Source organism: Orycteropus afer, unplaced genomic scaffold (genome assembly GCF_000298275.1).
Source record: "Orycteropus afer afer isolate SDZICR_OR568_19922 unplaced genomic scaffold, OryAfe1.0 scaffold00390, whole genome shotgun sequence".
Taxonomy (NCBI): Eukaryota; Metazoa; Chordata; class Mammalia; order Tubulidentata; family Orycteropodidae; genus Orycteropus; species Orycteropus afer.
In genome coordinates, this window is record NW_006921977.1 from 2,026,263 (window position 1) to 2,044,355 (window position 18,093).

The window sequence follows — 18,093 nt, forward strand, 5'->3', positions numbered from 1 at the left end:
TATATATATATATATATGGGAGCTCTGTTAGCATACATAGTGCCTAAGGCACTAGACTGGTAACCAGAAGGTTGACCGTTCAAACCCATCAGCCACTCCTCGGAAGGAACATGGGGCAATCTATTTCCATAGTGATACTGACTTGGAAACCCAAGGCGGGGTCGCTATGACTCGGGTCCAACTCGACAGCACATAACAATAACAACACCAACAATATATATGTGTGTGTATATATATATATATACACACACACACACACACACGCACACATGCACATATGTTTACGTATATATTATGATGAATATAATATAAAATATGCATATATTATATGAATATATGTAAGAGACATCATAGAAAGGAGAAAGAAGGAAGAAAAAAATAAAAAAAGAGAGAGACCATTTGGCTTTTCCTATTTCCTAATTTCCCTTCAATCCTTCCCATTATTCAGTTGGTAAGAAAGGCTGATCAATGGTACTGGTAAGATTAGAAACAGGTTAGAGCAGAAAAGACTAGAAAATTAATCTGAGAGTAATAGGCAAATTAATTTATAAGATACGTAGATGAATAGGGACATGGTTTTAGTCACTTTTTACTGCAACCATTTACTCTGTATATCAATAATGAGAATTATGAATGTTCTTAAAGGCTGCAGAAGAACCCAATGATGTCATTAAGTGCCTGGAAATTGAGTCTTCCTAAGAATTCTACCACACACTCCGCTTTGGTGAAATATATGTACTGACTTGGCCATTGGCTGTAAGGATGGGTTATTACAATTCCTCTTCTCAAGTAGATGTGTCTGGGCTGTCAGTGCATATCATCAAGAAAACACAAGAAAAAAAGTGCAGGGAATATTTTAACTATTAATCTTGATTCAACAGATTACCACAGGGAAGAGGAATATAATATAATGGAAGGAATGTCAGATACCAAAATAGATAGGCCTGGACTTGAATTATGCTTTCTCCAATTGCCAACTATACTACCTTTTTGAACTTCAATGTCCCTCCCTGTAAAATGATATTAAATATAATCCTCTGAACAAATTGATTTCAGTATTGAATTCAATGGCATATATCAGAGTGTTTCCCACAGCACAGGCACTCAACAAATAATATTACCTTAATTATTATAACTTTCTTTCCACTTAGGACTTGAACATAAATTTTTTTTGAGTAACATGGAATTTCACATTTGGTAATATACCATGAAAGGATCAAAGGGGAAGTATACAAAAATTATCAATAGCCATGACTTGTAAATACAGTTAGAATAGTGCTTTTTGTTTCTGTACCCAGCTGTTTCACAAGTGTTCTTGGAGAATGATTTTTTTTTTAATCCCAATGAATGTTGAGTGAGTACTCAGAACTGTATCAGATTACACAACGATCAGTAGCCAGTGTTATTTGCTTTATTGGTGAATTTGCCATCGTCTTGTGTTGAATAAAATTTAAGTTGTACCTTCATGGCTCTTGCTTTTTCACAATTCCTGGCAAATTCTTTTGAGAATTAAACCCTCAGAGGTTCAGAGATTCCCTAAGAGAGTCACTCTCAGCTTTTATAAATCTTTAGCTTATTTGTACTCAAAGTTCCCCTTCAACATCAATTCATTTGCAATGTTAACAGAGTTGTGAACCCTGACAAGTCAAGCATAACGATTTGCCATCTCAGAGGATATGTTCCTGGTATTAAAATACCTTATTAAATATTTCAAATTGGTCTTTAGAGATTTCGGAGAAAGTCCACTCTTTGTACTTTTCCTTGATATGTAACTTTACAAAATGTGTATTACTTATACAGCCTTAGTGTAAAGAAAACCAAATGAAAAGACTGACACAGGGCAATCCCCAAAGGAAACAAGACTTTAAGTTTTATTGTAGAAAAGATATCTTGAAAGCTTTTTTATGTACTTAAATCTTTTTCAGATTTATATAAAGCATCAGCTGAGAAGCAGTAATCCCTAGCATACAACAGCAAAGACTGTGTCACAGGAAATATTTGAAATGGAAATAACATATACCAAATAACTAATTCAGCTTTAAAATGCAACAACCCTCCCTTTGTGTTTCTGAGGTGGTAAATCTTTACAGGAGATTACCCAGTCTTCCTTCTATGGAGTGGCTGGTGGGTTTGAACAGCCAGCCTCCCAGTTAACAGCCAAATGCCTTAGGCACCAGGCCACCAGAACTCCTGGTAGATCACTATTGGTACCTAATGTTCACATAAAACATCATTCATCTCTACCTAATTTAATTTTACTTATTTGTGAGATTAAGTTGTGATCTTATCTCATCAGTGATGCATGTGGTATCAGGTGGCATAGGGAAGTATTCTCCATTGTTGGGTGGCATGTAAATTTAGTCTCTTGTCCCAGATTCAGGTACATAGCAGCAGCAAATTATGAGAATAAGTTTATTTTCCTCCCACTGCAATTGTACTACATCTTGAAGAGTCCTGTTTTTAAAATATATTTTATGGGGAAAAAAAGGCACCTTTTTAAATATAATGTATCCTCTGAAAGCTTCCATGGGTCTTATACTTTTCCCGGCTAGATTTCACACAAGTAAGTAAGATCAGCATATGTTTCTTCTAGGCTTGAAGCTCCCTTACCAATCCTCACTGGTAAGAACGTGTTGAATGATTGCAAGACATCTCTCTCTCATGTCTGCTGTTTTTCCCCTACTCCTACTGTTGCCTGCCGAGGCAGTGGTTAAGTCCTTGGCTGTTAACCAAAATGTTGGAAGTTCAAACCCACCCAGCAGCTCCACAAGAAAATGACATGGAGATCTTGCCTTGTAAAGATTACAGCCTAGAAAACCCTACTCTGTTACATGGGGTCACTATGCATCAAAATTGACTCCTCAGCACTTAACAATAACAACTTACTGTATTCTGTGGAGGAGCTCTGGTAGCATAGTGCCTAAGGCAATTGACCGCTAACCAGAAGGCTGGTGGTTCAAATCCACCAGCCAGCCCTTGGAAGGAAGGTTAGGCAATCTACTTTCATAGAGATATCACCTCGGAAACCGAAGAAGGGAGAGGTCGCTATGAGTCGGATCTGACTGGATGGCAGTGCGTTTGTTTTGTTTTGCTTTTTGTATTCTCAGGTAGTCTGGCTTGTTGGACTGTGCTATGCATATACGTAAATTCTCTTTGATCAGCAACCTGTGATCCTAATGCCTCACACACCAAAGGGCAGTACAAATGACAATTTGCTTCTCCTTCCTCAACACAAGGAACACCCAATGCCTGTGCGACCTGTCTAATGAGACACATGCTGCTGTCAATGACCATCATTTTTGCCCAGAGTGCAGAGAATTTACATTCTTTTTTCTCTCTGTTCTACTTTTCTGCACTGCTTAATGCCATCTGCTGTTTCCAACCAGCCCTGTGGTCAGCACCACTGTTAATGTTCCACTACCTTCCTCTACTGTTTTCTCCTTCACTTCTGCTGTTTCACTTCTCAGGCCTTTCATGCATCTCAACTTTCACTTAACAAGGCTAGCTAGACTTTTATAGACGTCTCAAGCCAAGCAGAGCCCTTTGTCTTTCACACGGTGATACAGCCGATCACAGCAAATGAGCTGTGTGTGACCTTACACTGTTTCTCTTTCTCAACTTTTTTCCCTAGGATGGTGGTTCAGGGACTACTTTTTAAGCATTGAAAGCTATTTAGTCAGAAATCACTACTGCAGAGCCAGAGCTAGTCTCAAAACTGGAGGATTTTTTTTTTTTTTTAATGAAATCTTGGATTCTTAATGGCTAGTATTTCATGATCTGTTTTATATGGCATTCTGTTGCCTGCATCACAGTAATCCCTACGAGCCTAGTACTATCATTGTTTTTCTCATCAGATTAAATATTTGACTCATACAAATTTATCGTATTTTAGTCACATTATGGGCTGGTAGACTTTTAGAGATTGACCTGGAAATCTACAACAGATTATAATTTTGTTTTCAATGAGGTGCCAGTGGGCATACCTTCTAACCACACCTTATCTGGAAATATTAATCTAGTGGTGTCATCTGAACAAGCTTGAGAGAGGAACACAGGGTGGTTTATGGTATGTCTGGAATTTTTCTTTTTTTTTCTCCTGTAATTGGAATGACATAGAACATGGTACCATGTTTTCAACAGATACTATTTTCAGTTAAAAGTGTATCTTACTCTAAAGATGGAAAGCTATTTAAAAATGGGTTGTACATCCGAGAAAATGATATTGGGTCAAAGTAATGCTACAATAATAAAGCAAAAAAAGTACTGCTACAATAATAAAGCAAAAAGGAATGACCTTTTAACTTTGAGCCTGTATGTATGCATGGGTGCGCGTGCACACACACACACACACACACATATATATATATATATAAACATATATATATATTTTTTAATACTTTGTAGTGGTTGAACTAGTTTACTTACAGCCAGCTCTGGAAGACTAATGATGGAAATTGGTTATTAATCAAGCCAGAGAGTTTAATGGGAGTATTCTTAATACAGTCACAAGTTCAAATAAATCATCCTTAGAATGGGTTAGCACTGAGGATAGAAGACATTTTGTGCATATGTGTTTAATTTTTTGATCACTGTAGAGTCATATGCAGTTTTAAGAAATGATATAGTGACATCCCTTGAACACTTACCCAGTTTTCCCCAATGGTAACGCCTTGCAACAGAGCATCATAACTAGACACTTGAATTGGTAAAATCTACTGGTATTATCTGATAAGTTGACTTGTCCAAATGTGTGTTTAAGTTTATTTCTATATCAAATTATCACACATGTAGGTTTGTGTATCCATTACCACCGTCAACACACTGAACAGTTTTAATATCACAACAATCTCTCATTTTGCCCTTTTATCATCAGACCCACCTCCACCAGCAGGTCTGTAAATGGGGGCAACTACTGGTCTGGTAGCATAGTGCCTAAGGCACTTGACTGCTAACCAGAAGGCTGGCAGTTCAAACGCACCATCCACTCCTCGGAAGGAAAGATGGGCAATCTACTTCCATAGTGATACTGCCTCGGAAACCCAAGAAGGGATCGCTATGAGTCAGGTCTGACCCAACGGCACATAACAACAACAACAACAACAACTGGTCTGTTATGCGTTTCTAAATTTGAGTCATTTTAAGAATGTTTTATAAACAGGATCATGTAACCTTTTAGGGTTGATTTTTTTTTTTTTTAATTGTGATTTGGGTGATAGTTTACAGAGCAAACTGGCTCTCCGTTCAACTATCCATGCACATTCTGTTTTGTGACATTCCTCACAATCCCCACAGTGTAACAGCATTCTTCACCCTTACTTATGGCCCCTACACCTTCTTATCATCCTTTCTTCACATCTTCTCCCACTTTTCTAGCTCTATCCTTGGGCAGATGCTACCCTCTTGATACCAGATGCTTAATCATTCTTAAGAGTGCATTGCCTCCTACTATTACTGTTCACATTACAGCCTGTCTATTGTTTGGCTAAAAGTTGGGTCACAGGGGTCAATTACTAGCAGGAAGTGTGTCTTAGGGGCACAGCCTTGGAGGTGACAACCAATCTACATCAAGCCAGTAAGCCTTGTCTTTGTATGACTCTGATTTTGGCTCCTCAGTTTCCCTCACTCTATCTGGAACCTCTTATTATGATTCCTTTCCGAGCTTTCAGCAGTAGCAGCCTGGCACCCTCTAGTTCTTGTTTCAGGGTCCTAGTGGGTGGGATTCACTCATCCCTGAGACCTTTACACTAGTTGTTTCCTTGTGTCTTTTATGTTCTTCACTTTTCTTCACTCCTGATGAGGAGAGACTAATAGTTACACATTAGATGGTGTCTTACAAGCTTTAAAGACCCGAGTCACGACTCACCAAAGTAGGATGTAGAACATTGTTTTTCTGGCTTATGTTATACCAAATGACCTTTGTGTCCCCTGAGACTATGGCCCTGAGGCTCCATACCCACCAACACATTCTCTTAAGGTTTTTGCTTATGTCTAAAGTTTTCCCTACCTTTGCTCCCTGTATGCTCTACTACACTCATGGATATATTTGTAACACATGGGTAGAGAGATACTCGGTCAAATTGTATGTATCTTTTGGTATAGTCTGTGTATCCATTCGTAAAGTACTGTTATTACCATTACTGCAGGATTGGATGTGCACTAATATTCACCCTTGTTATCTTTAACTCTCGTGCTCCTCCCTGTCTTCCACTGCCTTCATCATTTTGTGCTGACCTCATCTTTATTGTATATTACTTGTCTCTTCACCAAAGTAAATACTTGTTTACCATCTAGTTGGTGATTGTCTCTCCCTTCTCTTCCAACCCTTGATAACCTTCAAAGAATGATTCTTTCTGTGTGCAAACCTTATCTTTTTACATGAGTAGTCTCATCCAGAGGAGCTCTGGTAACGTAGTGCCTAAAGGCACTTGACTGCTAACCAGAAGGCTGGTGGTTCAAACCCACCAGCCACTCCTCAGTAGGAAGGTTGGCAATCTACTTCCATAGTGATACTGCCTCGGAAACCCAAAGAGAAGTCACTATGAGTCTGGTCCAACTCGACGGCACATAACAACAACAACAGTCTCATACAGTAATTGTGCTTTTGTGATTGAGTAATTTCACTGAACCTAATGTCCTCTAGGAGCTCCGGTAGCATACTGCTTAAAGGCACCTGACTGCTAACCAGAAGGCTGCTGGTGCAAACCCACAGCCACTCCTCAGAAGGAAGTTTGGGCAATCTACTTTTGTAATGATACCGCCTCAGAAACACAAGGAGGGGTTGCTATGAGTCGAATCCGACTCAACTGAACATAACAACAAAAGCACAGGTTCATCTATGTCATGTTTTTTTTTTCCCCCACAAAGTCATCGTTATTCTGTAACACTGTGTAGCATTCCACTGTGTGTAGGTACCATAGTTTGTTGATCCATTCATCTGTTGATAGGCATTTATGTTGTTTCCACCTATTTGATATTGTGAATAGCACTGCAGTGAACTCAGAGGTGCCTATATCTGTTCACATTATGGCCTTTATTTTTCTAGGACATAAACCTAGTAGTGGGACTGCTGGATCATATGGTGTTTCTATTTCCAACCGAGGGAAGTGCCATGACACCTTCCACAGTGGATATAACATTTTACAGTCCTACCAGCCATGTATGAGAGCTCCAGTTTTTCCCCACTCTCACCAGCATTTGTTGTTTTCTGTGTTTTTGAACTGTGCTATTAATGTTGAGGTGAGATGACACCTTGTTGTTTTGATTTGCATCTTTCTAGTGGCTAATGATCCTCAGTGTTTCTTCAAGTGTTTGTTAGCTGCCTAAATGTCTTCTTTGAAATGTCTGTTCATGTCCTCTGCCTGTTTGTTAATTGGGTTGGTTGTCTTTTTGTTGTTGTTGAGGTGTTGAAATCTTCTATATATTTTAGAGATCAATCTCTTGTCATATATATTGTTGCCAATTTTATTTTCCCCATCCATATTTCCCTTTTTACTTTTTTTACTCAGTCTTTTGAGGCACATAAATATTTTAATTTTTAGAAGGTCACAATCATCTAGTTTGGCTTCTGCTGTTTGCATTTTTAGGTATGTTTGATAGTGTATTTATGTCATCTATTAGGGCCCCTAAGTTTGCTGCTATTTTTTCTTTGATAATCTTTTTGGTTTTAGGTTTTATATTTAGATATTAGTCCCATCTTGAGTTAGCTTTTGATTATAGCATGAGATATCCATTCTGTTTCATTTTTCTGCAAATGGATGTCCAGTTTTGTCAGCATCATTTGTTAGAAACTATTTCTTCTGCATTTAATGGGTTTGTGCCCTTTATCAAAGATCAGCTGTCCATGTTGTTGTTGTTGTTGTTATGTGCCATCAAGTCAGACCTGACTCATAGCAACCCCTCCTTGGGTTTCCAAGGCAGTATCACTATGGAAGTAGATGGTCAAACCTTCCTTCCAAGGAGTGGCTGTTGGATTTGAATCACCAGCCCTCCAGATAGCAGTCAAGTGCCTTAGGCACTATGCTACCAGCTTTCCATAGGTGGATGGATATACTTCTGGGTTCTCAATTCTGTTGCATTGGTCTACGTGTCTGTCATTGGATCAGTACTAGACTTTTTTGACTATGACTGTATAGTAGGCTTTGAGATCAGATAGGATGGGGCTACTTATCTTGTGTTATTCATTACACACTCAGTGTTGTCCAGTCAATTTGACTCATAGTGACTCTTTCTTGGGTTCCCAAGGAGGTATCTCTACAGAAGTAGATCACCCAATCTTCCTTCTGAGGAGTGTCTGATAGGTTTGAACCACCAGCCTTCTGGTTAGCAGCCAAATGCCTTAGACACTACACCACCAGACCTCCCTTTTCCTCATTGTTGTTGTTGTTGTTGTTGTTGTTTGCCGTCAAGTTGGCCCCAACTCATAGCAATGCCTCCTTGGGTTTCTGAGGCAGTATCACTACGGAAGTAGGATTGCCCAACCTTCCTTCTGAGGAATGGCTGGTTGGTTTGAACCGCCAGCCTTCTGGTGAGCAGTCAAGTGCCTTAGGCACTATGCTAGCAGAGCTCCATTTTATTTATCTGGGCTCTCTTTCCTTTGCATATAAAGTTAGTAATTAGCTTTTTCAGCTCTTTAAAGAATGATGATGGAATCATAATTGGAATTCCATTATAGCTCCACATTGCTTTGAGTAATATTTTCATGTTTACACTGTTAAGGTTTCCTATCCATGAGCATCGTATATTTTTCCATTTACAAGTCTCTTTTGGTTTCTTGTAGTAGTGTTTTGCAGTTTTCTTTGTATAGCTCTTTAGAGTCTCTAATCACTTCATCTTTCATCAGTATACTGTCATAAACTTCATCTTTGGATTGGCTATTAAAAATGGTATTATTTTCATGATTTGCTTTTCAGAATTCTCTTCATTAGCGCAGAGGAATATGACTTATTTTTGTATGTTGACTTTGTACCCTGCCACTTTGCTGAAAATTTTATTGGTTTCAGTAGTTTTCCTCTTGAATCTCTGAGATTATCTATGTATAGGATTATATCATCTGCAAATAGAGATATTTTTCTTCTTGTTTGCCAATTTGCATGTCTCTTATTTCCCTTTCTTGTCTTATTGCTCTGGCTATGACTTCCAATACAATACTGAATATGAATGGTGATAAAGGGTATTATTGTCTGGTTCCTGTTCACAAGGGGCATGTTTTCAGTCTCTCTCCATTGAGCATAATATTGGCCATTGGTTTTGTGTATATGCCTTTGATTAGGTTGAAGAATTTCCCATCTCTTCCTATTTCTCTGAGTATTTTTATAAAGAATGAGTGTTGGATCCAGACAAATATCTTTTCTTTGTTGATAGTTATGATTACATGGTTAATTTCCTTTGTTTTATGTGTGTCATGTATTATGTGATTGTTTCTCTAATGTTGAACCATCCTTGCATAATTGGTATGAATGCTGCTTGGTCATGAAATACTGTCTCTTTCATATATTGTTGGAATCTATTGGCTAATACTTTTTTTGAGAACTTTTACATCAATGTTCATGAGGGATATTGGGCTATAATTTTCTTTTCTTTTTCTTTTTTTTTTTTTAGAGCTGTCTTTGCCTGGTTTTGGTATCAGGGTTATGCTTGCTTCATGGAAAGGGTTTTCTATGTTCTGTAATAGTTTGAATGGTATTGGTGTAGTATCAGTTCTTCTCCAAATATTTGATGGGATTCACCACTGAAGCTGTGTAGGCCAGAATTTTTTTTTAATTTTTTTTTTTGGTGGGGGTGAGGGTAGTTTTTTTCTTTTCTTTTTAATGACTTGCTAAGTTTCTTCATATGTGATGTATTTGTTCAAATTTTCTACCTCAGATTGTGTTACTTTTGGTCAGTAGTGTGTTTCAAGAAATTTGTTCATTTCTTCTAGATTTCCAAATTTGTTCAATTACAGTTCTTCATGGTATTTGGTTATCCTTTTTATTTTGGTAGGTTCTGTTGTGAAATTGTCTATTTTGTTTCTTATTTGTGTTACATGTATCTTCTTCTTCTCCTTTGTTAAATTTCCCAGTGGTTAGTCAATATTATTGTTCCTTTCAAAGAACCAATTTCTAGTCTTTTTGAATCTTTAATTGTTTTTCCATTTCAGAATTCTGTTTCTTATATTTTTATTATGTCCTTCCTTCTGAGGTCTATAGCCTTTTTGTCTTTTTGTGGTTTTCTTTTGCTGTTCTTTTTTTCTGATATTTGGAGATGCTGGGTTAAGGTGTTGATTTTGATTCTTTTTTGATTATGTGTGTTTATTGCTATAAATTGTCCACTGAACAGGGCTTTTATTGTGTCCAAGAGATTTTGATATGTTGTGTTTCCATTCTTGTTTGATTCAAAGGATTTTATAATTTCATTTTTTTTTTTAATTTCTTCTATCACCCAGCAATTTTTAAGTAGGATAATATTCAGTTTCCATGTATTTGATTTTTTTTCCTTTCTCTTCCTGTTATTGATTTCTTAATTTATAGCATTATGATCTGAGAGGATGCTTTGCATTATTTCAAAGTTTTTAAAATTATTGAGGCTTTCTTTGTGAACTAACATGTGGTTTTGTTCTTGAGAAAGTTCTACATGGACTGGAAAAGAATGTATATTGTGCTGTTGCTGTGTGGAGTATTCTATATACATTTATGGGGACTAGTTGGTTGATTATGTTGTTTTAACTTCAATATCTTTGTTAAGTTTTTTCTAGTTCTGTCGTTCATCGAAAGTGATGTTTTAAAATCTGCTATTATTATTGTGAAGCTGTGTGTGCTCCTTTCAGTTCTATTAAAGTTTGATTTATGAATGTGGGGCTCTTTCACTGTGTGCATCCATAATTATTTATGGTTATGTCATCTTGTTCAATTGACACTTTAATAATTATATAATCTCCTTTTTGTCTCTTTTGCTGGTTTTTGCCTTAAAGTCTATTATATAAAAATTAACATTGCCACTCCTGCACTTCTTTTGGTTGCCATTTGTTTGATATATTTTTTATCTTTCCTTAGTTTGTCTTTGCGCCTAAGGCATGTTTCTTGTAAACAGTGTATTGATGGGTCTTGTTTTCTTATCCATTCTGCTTCTCACTGACAAGTAGTGCATTTAATTCATTTACTTCCAATGTAATTATTGATAGGGATTGATTTGCTGCTGCCATTTTAATGTGGTTTTTTGTTTTGTTCTTTAATCTTGATGGTTTCTTTCTTCCACATATTTTTCTGTGCTGAGTTCATTTTATTTATAGATTTTCCTACCATTTCCTTTGTTGCTATTGTTTGGTGTCAGGCGAGACAATGATTTTCTTCTTTCTTCTTTTGGTGTGAAAGTTTAATAATTTTCTTTGAAGTTAGACTCTATTTCATTTATATTTTCCCAAGTTTAAATATTCCATTCTTTCTTGGGAAAGTCTTGAATTCCATTCCATTTGTAGGTTCTGTAACTATATCATTTATTCTCTATTTTCTTTGTAGCTGTTATTATTTACAAAATGGTATCTATAGTTGCCTATTTTTTTGTATTTTAGGTTTATTTTATATTTGATACTTCTATATCCAGGTTAATTTCCAGGTGATGCTGCCATATGTCTGAATATCCCATTGTTCTCTAGTGGTGGTTGTGTGTCTAGAGGATTCCCTTTAGTATTTCTTATAATACGGGTCAAGTTTTAGCAAATTTTCTTAATTTCTGTTTATCTGGGAATGTCCTAATTTCACAATAATATTTGAGAGACAGTTTTGATGGTGTATAATTCTTGGTTGGCTTCCCCCCTCCCACACACACACACACAGCATTTGGTATATGTCATTCCATTGACTTCTTGTCTGCATGGTTTCTACCAAGAAATTAGAGTTAGTCTTATTGGTTCTCCTTTGTAATTTTTTTTTTTTTTTTTCCTGAGCTGTTTTCAGGATTATTTCTTTTTCTGGTTTTCACAAGTTTGATTATGATATGTCTTGGTACTTTTCTTTTGGGGTTTATTCTATTTGCAGTTAGCTGGGCATCTTGAATATATATCTTCTCATCTTTCATGATGTTAGAGAAGTTTCCTTTCAACAAATCTTTGACAACTTTCTTGGTACTTTTCTTTGCTTCTTCCTATTCTGGAATTCCAATCACATGTAAATCATTTCTTTTGATGATGTCTCAAATGAATCTTAAGCTTTCATTATTATTTTTTTTTTCTGATTGTTCCTCCAAAAAATTAGTTTTGAGAGATTTGTCTTCAATCTTGCTAATTGTGTTTTCCCTTGATTCAATTAATGTTAGTATTAATCTTCTAGATTTCCATTTACTGTTTTAGTATGGTTTCTAATTTTGCATTTATTTTGTCAATTTATTCTCTTTTTATTAATTCTTCTAGAGTTTCATCTGTGTTTTCCTTGATGTTCTCTGTGGTTTCTTTAACAGTCTCTCAATTCATTGAAAGCACATAGATATAATTATTTTGAATTCCTTTTCATATAATTGCACTAACATTTCTTCCTCCAGAAGATTTTCTTGTCCTGTACTTGTTTGAGGCATCTTGTTCTGTTTTTGTGTGTGTGGTTTGAATGTGTCTGTTGTCTCTGAGACACTGCACTGTTACTGTATGAATTTGTTGATTTTTGGTAGCAGGTCGAAGTGGGGCATGTGTCTCTAATCAGTAATCATGCAGAACACCTGAGGGCAGGAGGCTGGGTGTCTTGGCTGCCATCTGTCATAGTCTAGTACTTCAGGAGTGAGGGATGGCACTCACCTGGTGGATAGGGCAGCAAGTGTGTGTGGGTATGTTTGGACAGGGTCACTGACTCCTAGCTGCTGGGGAAAAATATAAATAAAAGAAGGAAGTGGGGGAGGGGATGTAAAGGAAAAGAAAAATAACAGGAGAGGGGAAAGAAGGAGACCTAAGAAGAAAGAAAAAGTACAAGATAAAAGACAAAAGGAAGAAAAGCAACAAAAGTTACAAAAAAGCAAACAACAAAGAAATGCCGCACAGTTGTGGGACATGTGACAAGCACTAACCATGGTTGCAGTGCAAGTGTAGCACTTCCTCCATTGGAGCATGCCCTACCAAACACGGAATATCAGATGTAGCGCAACTGAACATGGAGATGGTGAGGACAAGGGGCTCACTGCCCTAGATTAAAATAAATAAATAAATAAATAAATAAATAAATCCAAGAAACCAACCAAACTCACTGCCGTGGAGTCGATTTAGACTTATAGAGAACTTCCTTGGGTTTCTGAGGTGGTATCACTATGCAAGTAGATTACCCGATCTTCCTTCCGAAGATTGGCTGGTGGGTTTGAACCACCATCCTTCTGGTTAGCAGTCAAATGTCTTAGGCTCTACACCCCCAGAGATCACAAATAAATGAAAGCAGGAAGAAAAGAAAAAAAAAAAAAAATGAGTGGTGGAGGGAAATGGAAGAAAAAGAAAAGGAAAAAAAATATATGGGTAAGAGGGAATGACTGAGAGGAAGGGAGGGAATAAAAAGAAGAAAGAGCATAAAACGGGTGCAAGTGTTAGCTGGCATGCACAGCTGCAGCAGGATTGGCAGCTCATTCCACTAGAGCGCACACTGCCAACCATGGACCATGGGTGCAGGTGCTGCTGACTTCGGAGGCAGAGGCATGGACAGAAAGAAACAGGGAAAAGAAAAAGATAGGAGGAAGAGGAGAGACAAAAACCAAAAAAACAAAGAGGAGAAAAACAAGGGGAAAAAGAGTGAAGAACTAAGAAGTGAAAAAGAGAAAAGGAGGAAGAAAAAAAAGCAGCATGCAACTTTCAAAAGTGATAGCCACCCAACAGGTGAGCAGGAATACAGTGTTCGCTCAGCCAGAGCATGCACTTCAACCAGGGCAGGGCAGGGCAAGTGATGCTGATTGCTTGGGCAGCAGGCAAGGGACTTCTGCTCTTTGGTGAAGATGGAAACATAAAAGTTCCATCTGCACCAAACAGTCTACTTCTGTAGTGATACCGCCTCGGAAACTCAAGGAGCAGTCGCTGTGGGTCGGATCCGATTCAATGGCAGTGAGTTTTGTAGGATAGCTGGTTGTCATGTTATATTCAGATTAGTTTTTATTTAGATATGTCAGAAATATTATATCAACATATATGTTCATATTCATTTTTCTGTATATAAAGCAGTCCAGTACTGCAATGGGAGGAGTTTGACCAGCCACTGGGGGGCTGAGGGTTAGCAGGGCCTTCTTTCTGGTCAGTGGGACATTGTGCAAGGTAAGGAGAGAAAGCAAACCTCTCTGGTCACCTGACCATCCATGTGAGGGCTGGTGCATTGCTGGGCAAACGGAGCCGGTTATCAGTTTCCTGCTCCTTGTCACCATTTTCATCCAGTCGCTTCCTCTCATCAGTACTTCTTTGTCTTTTCTTTTGAAGCTCTGAGATCCAGGATTGTCATCTGAAGCTGTTTCTCTTATTTTATTTGTCTTTTAAATTATTTTTTTTTAACATCTGGATGGTGTATGTGCCTACTCTGCCATCTTGAACCTGGTACTTTCTTTCTTTCTTTTTTTGTTTTTTTCACTTTGTATAATTAACTGAGGATTCATCCACATTGTTCTGTGTATCAATGAGTCATTTTTATTACAGAGTTGTATTACATGGTATGGATATGATTTTTATGATTATTTTTAATCCTGCTCCCATTGATGGGCATTGCATTTTTGGGCTGTTCATCTGCAGGCATTTTTGTAAGCCTAAGTTTCATTTCTCAGGGATAAGTGATCAAAACTACATTGCTGGTAATAAGAGAAAATGACAACCTTTTACATATCCATCAGCACTTTAAGAGGAATACTGTTTTTTAGTATCCTTCCCTGGCATTTGGTGTTGCTACTGTTTTATTTTTCCATAATATGAGAGACTCTTTTAGACATAACACAGTCATCCCCTCTGTTGTTGTTGTTGTTATGTGCCGTCGAGTCAGACCTGACTCATAGCGACCCCTCCTTGGGTTTCCGAGGCAGTATCACTACGGAAGTAGGATTGCCCAACCTTCCTTCCGAGGAGTGGCTAGTGGGTTTGAACCGCCAGCCGTCTGGTTAGCAGTCAAGTGCCTTAGCCACTATGCTACCAGAGCTCCCATAACTCTCTGCTTAGACTCTTAATGTACAAATGCAGTTTAAGACTGCCATCATAACATGTTATTAAAAGGCCCATATAATTTATAATCTGCTATTATGGACAACCAATGGAACTGTGTATACTAATTCTATCCATTTAATTACTTGTAGTTAATTCTAGCATCCCTTGAAGACAATGAACAGGCTTTTCCCAAAGGTGTGTCTGAATATTAACACAGAAATATATACTGTGTGGTTTAACATATATTAAACTCTTAATGAATGTATCATATGAAATCAATGAAAGGATTAATAAATCTAGAAAGTGAGAATTGTCAATTCTTCCCTATTCAAGTACTAAAATTAATATAAAACCACATACCAGATTACTTGACTATAAAAATGGAAATGATTTTGTTGTGCATAACCCTAAATAGCAGACAGAATTGTTTTCTTGTTAGGGAGAACAAAATATCAAGGATATAATATTAGCATAGCAATGATTATGAGGAAGGCTCAGCAGCAGCCAGTGTTTTGTTCTGTTGTCATACAGTTGTTATGAATCAGAAACAATTAGATGATACCTAGTGATGAGAACATATCACATTAGATCATTCACCAAGTGCAACTCATGAATTGATGAGGGCTCTTATGCACTAATTCTACAGTGAAATTGTGTATCCATAACAGATGGTTGTCATGTTATAGGAAGATTCAACAATCTACTTCTGTAGTGATACTGCCTGGGAAATCCAAGGAGCGGTCACTATGAGTCGGATCCAACTTGATGGCAGTGAGTTTTGTAGAATGGCTGGTTGTCATGTTATATTCAGGTTAGCTTCTATTTAGAAATATCAGCAATATTATATCAATACGTTTAATTATTGAAATTGAGCTCTGGTAGAGTAATGCTTAAGGCACTTAGTTCAAACCCATCAGCCACTCCTCAGAAGGAAGATGGGGCAATCTACTTTCATAGTGATACTGCCTCGGAAACCCAAGGAGGGGTCACTATGAGTCAGTCTGACTCGATGGCACATAACAACAACAACAGATAAGCTCATTTTGTTGTTGTTGTTCTGTTCCGTTGAGTCGGACCAGACTCATAATGACCCCTCCTTGGGTTTTCGAGGCAGTATCACTATGGAAGTACATTGCCCAACCTTCCTTCCGAGGAGTAGCTGGTGAGTTTGAACCTCCAGCTTTCTGGTTAGCAGTCAAGTGCCTTAGCCACTATGCTACCGGAGCTCCCAAGCTCGTTTTAGTGCATCAAAACATAGTATATTAAGTGGTTTAATTAATATGCATTTAAATCTTTGAAAATCCACTGTTATTGGCATTTTATGTTATAAATTTTAGATAGGCAATTATGTGAGTACTATGTAGAAGATAGGAGCTCTGGTGGCACAGTGCCTAAGGCATTTGACTGCTAACCAGAAGGCTTGCAGTTCAAACCCACCAGTCACTCCTTGAAAGAAGGTTGGGCAATCTACTTCTGTAGTGATATTGCCTCAGAAACCCAAAGAGCAGTCACTATGAGTCAGATCTGACTTCACAGCAGTGAGTAGTATAGGTAGGGAGCTCTGCTGGCATAGTGGATAAGGCATTTGGCTGCTAACTGGAAGGTCAGTGGTTCAAACTCACCAGCCAATCCATGGAAGGAAGATGGGGTGATCTACTGCCGTAAATATTTACAGGCTCAGAAACTCTATGTGGATCACTTTGAGTCAGATTCCATTCAATGGCAGTGAGTTTGATTTTGGTTTTACGTAGTAGATACTGAAAGAATGAGATTGGAAGCCAGGAGACCATTTAAGGGACTCATTTAACAGTCCAGATAAGAAATACAGTTTGTGAATGGGATGTTTTGATGCCATTGATGATTTAGTGTCAACATTCCCACTCTCGCACCTGTTCCCAAACCATTCCATCTCTAGTTTTTGGAATCATCATGAGGCATGCAACATACACCTAAGCAACACCTTTGATTTCACCCAGCACCCAATACCGATTCATTTTTGAGCATCACTCTCACACACCCTTGGTTATACGAGGGTCTAAATAAACCTGTCAATATTTTATGAGCACATAGAAGACCCCATGGAATAATTTTACACTAAACATATTATCCTAGACCTTATTCAGTATAGTTAATGGCAGGGAAAGTAAGCAAGGTATATGCTTGATAAATAAATGTAAGAATTAAATTTAGTTGACATCATCCATTTTAGCATATCCTCTGTGTACAGATTAATCATATGCTAAAAGTATCAGACACTAAATTTTGTTTTCCTGAATGCACAGGTACCTCTGTTCTACAGGTGACAGCTACCGATGCGGATGACCCTACCTATGGAAACAGTGCTCGGGTGGTTTACAGTATCCTCCAAGGACAACCCTACTTCTCTGTAGATCCTAAAACAGGTCAGTGCCTTTAAGTTTAATTGGAGTACGTATGTGCTTCAATAAAAGGAAGCAGTGTTCTTCTTCTCTGTGGACTCTTCTGCATTAGACGCGATTATTTTAGCAGACTTTTTAAATCCACTCACTTTTTCTAAAACAATATAAGTGAATAATTGGAGTTGAATTAACTGTTTTTCATTATTATTTGGAATAGCCATTATTTATTCCCACACCATGAAAAGCTACTTATCTTTGCAGATTCTTGCAATATTTATTTATTTATTTATTTATTTATTTTTTCATTTAATTAAATAAATGTAGGGAGCTCTGGTGGCATAGTGCATAAGACATTTGACTGCTAACCAGAAGGCTGGCAGTTCAAACCCACCAGGCAGTCCTGGGAAGGAAGGTTTGTAATCTATTTCCATAATGATACCACCTCAGAAACCCAAGAAAGGGTTAATATGAGTTAGACCTGACTCAAGGACAGTGAGTTTGGTTTGGTTGGTTTTAAATAAATGTATGTAAAATGGATTTGTATTATATAAAATTAAGTTTTCAGGTGTTATATATTTTTTTTTTTTACATTATTACTTTTCAATATTT

At 37.5% G+C, this 18,093-nt stretch overlaps 1 protein-coding gene across 1 annotated transcript in view; it reads left to right on the top strand.

Annotated features, from left to right (window-relative positions):
• CDH18 (cadherin 18) overlaps positions 1-18,093 on the top strand; it is a 707,490-nt gene that overhangs the window by 223,002 nt on the left and 466,395 nt on the right. Inside the window, exon 3 of the mRNA XM_042782611.1 lies at positions 17,389-17,508. Within this exon, the coding sequence (XP_042638545.1) occupies positions 17,389-17,508 (120 nt within the window). The remainder of the gene's footprint in view (positions 1-17,388; positions 17,509-18,093) is intronic.